At 37.7% G+C, this 8535-nt stretch overlaps 1 protein-coding gene across 2 annotated transcripts in view; it reads left to right on the top strand.

Annotated features, from left to right (window-relative positions):
- The first annotated feature begins 6 nt into the window (after positions 1–6).
- LOC106880691 (rab-3A-interacting protein-like) overlaps positions 7–8535 on the top strand; it is a 67452-nt gene continuing 58923 nt past the window's right edge. The window contains exons 1-2 of one of the 2 annotated variants that reach the window (XM_052978407.1): positions 7–474; positions 7331–7385. Coding sequence is in view for 1 of the 2 variants with exons in the window: in XM_014930761.2 (XP_014786247.2) it covers positions 457–474 (18 nt within the window). In the remaining variant the exon portion in view is untranslated. The remainder of the gene's footprint in view (positions 475–7330; positions 7386–8535) is intronic. The other variant, XM_014930761.2, reaches the window with a different exon arrangement.

Raw genomic sequence — 8535 nt, 5'->3', positions numbered from 1 at the left:
GTATCAGTTTTTTTTTTTTTTCTTTTTAAAGGTGTTGAAAAGCTATGGTGATACTGTTATAATAATAATTGTGTCTCATGCGGTTTCAGTAATGCCGAAAAGTTTTCATTTGATAAGCAGAACTTGTGATATGACCTCCTTTTCTATAAGTTTAGTAAAACACTCAGGATGTAATTTAAAGATTCTTCAGTTGACCATTTTCTCGATACCTCAACCCACCTCTTACACCATTTAACTGTCTTTTATAAGCTCCACTTCATTATCTCGTGAGGGCAATATACCTTTTCTTTTCAATGTCCTTTTTTTTTTAACTACTGGGCTATTTGCGATCGTTACTGCAAACTTTGATACACTCCAGTTATTTGGAATTTACCACTGAGGGATTCTTCGTATCAAAGTGTTTTCCGCCCATCATTTACGACTCTTCGAGAAAGCCTTACTTCTAATGATCTAGTCATGTCTGCAATATCTCAGGTAATATTTGCAAACATTTTACTTTCTTGTTAGCTTTAAATTTTCCTATTGTATGCAGAAAATAATTTTAAAAATTTTCTCAATCTTGTTTTTAAATATGGACCTTTTTTTTCTTTTTAAAGTTTATTATTTACCTTTTTGATTTTATATAACCAGCTGTTAAAAGTGTTATTTCTATCTTTGCCGCTCCCTCTCACCGTCCCACTTTCTACCTCTGCTTTGGACAAAAGCCAAAATATCATCATGTTCTGGTATTTTAAAAGTGAGGTCCGCAAGTCTCCTGGACATTTTACTTAATCACTTTTGAAACGATACCCGGACGCCATTTTTGTCCACCTCTTTCTTCTATTCATTCGTCTCTGAAGTGTGATTGACATTTAAGTCCAAATAATATTTTGTATTACATTAGAACATTTTCTCTATATTTTGTTCTATTTTTAGTAACAGGGGGCGTGAGGAAAGCAAATCAACATCTTTTTTTTTTACTCGTCTAGCTTAGTTACACTTGTTTGTGTTAATGTCGTCTTTTTATGTCGTCTTCTCATCAAGAGTGATAAAATATTTACATTTGTTTCGAATATGTTACACATGTAAATTTAACATACGTTCCATGGGTTATAATAGAACCTATGACTCTACTGAACGTTGTAGTTATGTTGGATGATTTGACTAAGCTTTGTTTTGATGTTATTGCAACAAATAGAACCATGTTATGTTAGAAAGGAGTCGCCTACACCTATAAGTTTTCTATCAACGGTTAATGGATCAATGCTTACCATAAATCCATGCTATAATGCTATGTCAGTAGTAACCAGTTTCTGAGCTCAGGCTGTGTGTATAGAGATGTTTAGCAGTTATATTTATATATTTACAAACGATAACCTATAAATACTTGTATGCTATATTCAGATTTATTGATTTTTGTTCAACGTAACATTTCAAAGTATGTCTTTCTCTCTCTAATTAGTTTTTAGGGAATATTTTTATTTAAACATCTATACACGAAACTGTCATACTGAAAACATAAAATAATACTAGTATTGTCTTCGGAAACACGAAAATCGTTTATAATATGCACCCATGCTTGTATATATAAAAATGCTTCATTCGAAATATATATATATATATATATATATATATATATAATAGATCATACAAATATATACTGTGTTTATTAAATAGTATATGTGTGTGTTTGAGAGAGAGAGACTAAAATAACAAATGTAGTAGGAGTGAGTGACAGAGACGCATTTATGCTGGCGAACTCTAGTAAAAAGGTTTTGCTCTGAAGTCACTGGTATTTTAATCAAAATAAAACAGCAAATTTTTATAAATTGTATTTAGTTTATCAGTTTCATACACACACATAGATATGTATATGAAATTAGATATTAGACTCTTTTGTCTTTCTTTTACAAGTAAAAAATGACATAATTTACAGATCTTATCGATCTAAGAAATGTAAACAAACATGCGCGTAAGCACACGCATTCACACTCTCACACACACTTGTGTATATATATGCACATGCATAGGTGAATATATAAATATGTGCACTCTCACATACATACATATATATCATCATGATCGTTTAACGTTCGCTTTCAATGCTGGCATGGGTTGAACTGTTTGACATGGAGTTGTCCAGACTCCAAGTGTCTATTGTGGCATGGTTTCTACGGCTGGATGCCCTTCATAACGCCAACCACTTTACAGAGTGTGTTGGGTGCTTTTAATGTGCCACCAGCATAGGTGCGCTTATGCAGCACCGGCACGGGTGCTTTTTATGTGGCACCGGCACCTGACGGGACAAACCTGTACGTGTTGAAGACAGCGATTTTACTTAGCTTGACGCGTATTGTCAAGTACAACAAATTGCCACATCTCCCGGTCCCTTGTCATTTCCTCAGTTTATCCCTTCTACAGGTACCCTCCACAATAGAGCTTGGCACTTCTTTACACAGCTGTCCTCATCCATACGTGTCACATGACCAAATCAGCGCAGTTTTCTCTGATGCCTCAGTTTTCTTCTTAAATCATTTACACGGTCGTGCATACACACTGACATTACCCATCCAGTGGAGCATGCTAACTTCATTTCTTTCAAGCCTTCACAAGTCCTACATAGTCAAAGCCCATGTTTCACTGCCAAGTAACATAGCTGTACGTACACAGGCATCATACAATCCGCTTTTCACGCTGAGGGAGCGGCCCTTAATTACCAACAAAGGCAGACGCTCTCTGAACTTTGCTCAGCCCATTCTTATTCTAGCAACTACACTTTCAGAACTTCCTCCACCACTGCTAACTTGATCTCCTCTGTAACAGAAGCTATCTCCTACTTCTGAGCCCTCCACGCATTTGAGGGAGTCTATTGTTTGCACATTTTTAGTGCTTATTGTTCCTGCACATTTGCTACACATAAAGACTATTTTCTTCATTATTTTCTTTGCGATACTGCTACACTTCTTATGTGTCGAAAGTTTTCACTGAGTACAATGTATAGAGTTTCTACCAACACCCTTCTTACATATCAAACAAGGCTATCTTCCAGAAGGGAGTTGTAGTTTGTTTTTCTACTTACTAGGACTTAGATTTTTGTTTATTAGCTCTAAGGTCCTTAGATTTCAGGTCTTGTTTCCACATCTAAAATTTCTTCTCTCAGTCAGGTAGTGATTCAGCTATAAGAGCAAGATCCCAGGGACAACTGGTCTTGAATTCCTCTGTTAAGGCCTGGAGGACTAAGATAAACAAGAGAGGGCTGAGAACTGAACCTTGGTGAACTTCCACCTGTACAATTCATTACCAACCTTCACCTTACTGGCAGCATCCTTGTACATAGCTTGTATCACTCTGACTAACCACTCATCTATCCCTAGCTTCCACATTGACCACCAGATAAGGGAGTGGGGAATCCTGTCAAAAGCTTTCTCCATGTCGACAAAAGCCAGGTACAGAGGTTTATTTTTGGCTAAATACTTCTCCTGCAGTTGCCTAACCAAGAATATACCATCAGCTGTGCTCCTACCTGAACTGCATCCCATCTACACTAACTCTCTTCCTAATTACAACCCTTTCTTGTCTAGCAATTTGATACCTCTGTAATTATTTATATCTAGGGCATCACTTTTTTCTTTGTAGCAGTTGATTATAATGCTGCTACATCAATTGTTGGATATGACTCCCCCTGTGGCCAACTTGATTAACTATACAGGTTGTCAAAAATTTTAAGCATCTCAGTAATGATTCCTGATGAAGGAGGGGGGGAGGTTCAGTGTCTTCATATCCTTAATTGCTTTATTTACCAAGCTACTGTCAACTTGGATAGCTGGTCCCTCAGTTGGGCCTACATTTGGCAGACTCTCCCTTGCATTCTCCACATTTAGCAGTCTTTCATAATGGCATTTCCAAACCTCTTTCTTTGCAGAATCCTCAAATGGAAATGAACTATCATCCATGCAGACATATTTCTCTCCTATGACATCATGATTTTTCTTTCACACACTGTCTTGTAATTCAAAACACTTCAAGTCTCTGGTCCTCATGTTACAGAACATTAACAGAAATAAGTGTGTGTGTGTGTGTGTATATACATGCATACATACAAACACACACATATATACATACATATACACCCACATTTATCATTCTCTGTCTATATATATATATATATATTGCGGAGATGTACTTGCATAGCAAGTGACCTGATCTGAGATCATGTGCTGGAACGAAAACAATTGCAGCGTGGAAGGTGTTTATAAGCCATTTAAAATAACACACAAAAACCGTTAGATTCACTTCAACATTTAAATTTAATTTGTCAAAATATTTTCGTCGCTTTGAGACCGCTAGCGGTTCACTGACAAAATTCTGTGCTGCATCTGAGAAAGTAACAGTTAGTTCATGATATATATGTACGTATGTATGTGTGTATGTATGTATGTTTGTATGTGCGTGTACATGTGTGCGCGTATGCATGTGTACACGCACAAACAGATATACATGCATACAACGAAAATATTTTGACAAATTAAATTTAAATGTTGAAGTGAATCTAACGGTTTTTGTGTGTTATTTTAAATGGCTTATAAACACCTACCACACTGCAATTGTATATATATATATATATATATATTTATATACATATATATTCTTTTACTTGTTTCAGTCATTTGACTGCAGGCATGCTGGAGCACCGCCTTTAGTTGAACAAATCGACCCCAAGTCTCATTCTTTGTAAGCCTAGTACCTATTCTATCAGTCTCTTTTGCTGAACTGCTAAACACACCAACATTGGTTGTCAAGTGATGGTGGGTGGGGGTCAAACAGACATACAAATACACACACACACAAGACAAGCTTCTTTCAGTTTCCGTCTACAAATCCACTTACAAAGACTTTGGTTGGCCTTAGGCAGTAGTAGAAGAAACTTGCCCAAGGTGCCATGCTGTGGGACTGAACCCGGAACTATGCGGTTGGGAAGCAAGCTTCTTACCACATAGCCACTCCTGTGCTTGTAAATGTAGGCACATTGAAATGTAGGTCAAGTGAGATTGTAGAGATGCTTGAACGGAGGCATGTTGATGTATGCTGCATACAAAGGATAATGTGGAGAGGAGTTTCAGCCAGGGTCGTCACAGGCAAGGCACATAGGTATAAACTCTTCCGGTAACAGTGACAGAGTAGAGGGTGTGAGCATACTTTGTGCAGAGAAATAAGTAGATAAAGTCATAGAGGTAGTCAGGGTGTGTGATAGAGGGCTTAAACTCTGGCTAGTCTTGCAGAATAGTATAGCTACAATTATTTCTGCCTACGCTCCACACGCAGGCTTACCAAATAAAGAGAAGGATCACTTTTATGATATTCTTCAGCAGGTTACCTCAAAGATGAGTGACAATGATCTCATCTTTGTGGCTGGAGATTTTAATTGGCATATTGGATGGCGACCTGGTATCTTCCATGAAAGCCATGGAATTGATTCTCAAAACAAAGAGGGAGCTAGTCTCCTGGAGTTCTGTGATACAAATAACCTATTGATCTGCAACATCAACTTCTGGAAGCTAGCAGCCACCTGATAACCTATCCATCAGGTGACTCTACTAGCCAGATTGATTTCATTCTCACAAGACAGCAGGGTGCATTGTTGCTCTTAAATACAAAGACCCTCCCTGGTGAAGAATGTACCCCCCAACATAGACTAGCTGTTAGTGACTTTAGACTCGAGGCCAGAAGGATACCAAGAAGAAGACCAATCTGGAAAAGAAGGATATGGAAGCTTAAGAACCCTTCACATGGTCAGAGATTTAAGGATATCTTCACTGAGAAATTTGATGAGAGTGAGGAGGAGCTACAGACTTGTGACATAGAAGGCAACTGAGAATTCTTGCGACACAGCTTGCTGAGCACCACAGACCAAATCTGTGGCTGGTCCAGAGTCCCTTCCTAGGGTAACATGGTGGTGGAACAATACTAGAGACAGGGCCATTAGAGCAAAGAAACAGGCCTGGAAGAGTGAGGGTAGCAGGGAATGGTATCAGATAACCAGAAGGGAAGCTAGGAGACAGGTCTATATAACCAAGGGAGAAGTAGAAAAGAAGTTTGTCAATGTTGAGCGGTGTGAAGACCAAAGAAGTGAAGTATTTTGGATTGCAAGACAGTGTGTGAGAGAAAATTGTGTTGTCATTGGAGAAAAATGTGTCCATATGGATGATGGTGCACTTGCTTTTAATGATTCTGCAAAGAAAGAGGCTTGGCGATGCCATTACGCAAGACTGTTGCATGTGAAGAATGAATGGGAGGAGGAGAGTCTGCCAAAGGTTGACCCAATTGGGGAACCAGCTACTTGAATTGACTGTACCCTGGTAGATAAAGCAATTAAGGATATGAAGACAGGGAAAGCCCCCAGCCCATCAGGAATCACCCCTGAGATATCTGGCGGTGTGGGTTATAGTCTAGTCACCCGTATCATAAATCAGGTAGTTCATGAAGGAGTCGTACCGAATGACTTGTGTGGCAGCACCATAATCAACTGCTACAAAGGTAAAGGTGATGCTTTAGATAGAAATAATTACATGGGTATCAAACTGCTGGATCAGATGATGAAGGTCACAGAGAGGGTCATAGCCCAACTATTTGAGGAGAGAGTCTGCTTAGATGAGATGCAGTTCGTTTCTTTGCCAGGTAGAAGCACCACTGATGCTATATTCCTGGTACAGCAACTGCAGGAGAAATACCTAGCCAAAAATAAACCCCTATACTTGGCTTTTGTGGACTTGGAGAAAGCCTTTGATTCCTTATCTGGTGGGTGATGCAGAAGCTGGAGATTGACAAATGTTTAATAAGGGTTGTACAGGCCCTATACACAGATGCCATTAGTAAGGTTAGGGTTGGCAATGAGTATACTGAAGAATTCCAGGTTGAAGTAGGGGTCCATCAAGGATCAGCCCTCAGCCCCCTCTTATTCATCATAGTCCTCCAGGCAATAACAGAGGAATTCAAAACAAGTTGCCCCTGGGAGCTCCTCTATGCTGATGACCTGGTCCTCATAGCAGAATCACTACCAGAACTAGAGAAGAAATTCCAGGTGTGGAAGCTAGGTTTAGAGTCAAAGGGCCTTAGAGTCAATGTTGCAAAAACTAAAGTTCTATTATTTACATTATTTACATTTAACGGATATTTGTCCTCATCTTGTTTGTTGTTAACACAACGTTTTGGCTGATAGACCCTCCAGCCTTCATCAGGTGTCTTGGGGAAATTTTGAACCTGGGTTCTCATTCCTAAGGTATTTTTCAATGTTGTTGTTGTTATTGTTATTATTATTATTATCATTATTGTTATTATTATTATTATTATTCAGGTCACAGCCGAAACGTGTTAACAACAAACAAGATGAGGACAAATATCCGTCAAATGTAAATAATGTACATAATTCCTCATCTCTTAAATATTAACTGTATTAACTAAAGCTCTAGTAAATAGGAAGGCAAACACATCACACACCCTTTCATCAAATTTAGTTCAAATGCAGATATGTATACACAGATACATATTTATATACACAACAGGTTTCTTTCAATTTGCATCTACCAAATCCACTGACAAGATTTTGGGAGGTCTGTAGTTATAATAGAAGACACTTACCTAAGTGCTACACAGTGGAACTAAACCTAGAACAATGTGTTTGGAAAGCAAACTTCTTATCACACAGCCATGCCTGCTATACTCCATGTTTTTCTTTTACCATTTCTATTTGGCAGCTTTTCATTGCTAACAAATAATTTCTATTTGTCAGCTTTTCATTGCTGACAAATAATTTCTATTTGTCAGCTTTTCATTGCTGACAAATAGTTCAGTTGGCATTTGAAATGTGACTTTTCTGGTATGTTATATTCAAGTAGGTATTACTATAGAATACCATTCAATGGAGACAGGCACAGTTTCAATACACAATATCACGTTTTCTGGTTCATCATTTTCATGTTAAAATAAATATTATTCAAGGAAAATTTTATATCATATGAAAGTTCTGGATGTGAACTTTCTTCTCATATAGTTTTAATTAAAATCCAGCAGTTACATATCATGTCAGGATCCCTCAAACACCTGGTATTTCCATGCATTTATAAAGTTTGTCATGTTTTTTTTTACTGCTGAACGTGACCTCTCGTTTTAGTTCAATACACTTGAGCGCCACAACTTGTGTTAAAAATCATAAGTGGAAGGTTTTTGCTTTATTTGATACAAAAGTCAATGAGAGGAGGTCAGATAATCATTATCTATATATATAAAAATGAGAATGTGTGTGTGTGTGTGTGTGTGTGTGTGTGTTTCCCTAAAACTCGAGAACTACACAACCAATTTCATTCAAATTTTACACATGTCTTACTTAGGGTTCCGGTTGTGTTTTAGTCAAAAAAAAAATTTTAACTTCTTGCAGAGTTCGAGCCCACGGCAACATAATATCTCCTCCACTATTTAAGTATTACGTGTCAAAAGTGAAACAAAAACACTCATGTCAAATACTTTCACTTTAAAAATGAAACTATTCCACTAACTGAAACA

The sequence above is a fragment of the Octopus bimaculoides genome, chromosome 2 (assembly GCF_001194135.2).
Source record: "Octopus bimaculoides isolate UCB-OBI-ISO-001 chromosome 2, ASM119413v2, whole genome shotgun sequence".
Lineage (NCBI taxonomy): Eukaryota > Metazoa > Mollusca > Cephalopoda > Octopoda > Octopodidae > Octopus > Octopus bimaculoides.
This window is presented reverse-complemented; position numbering and strand designations above follow the sequence as displayed.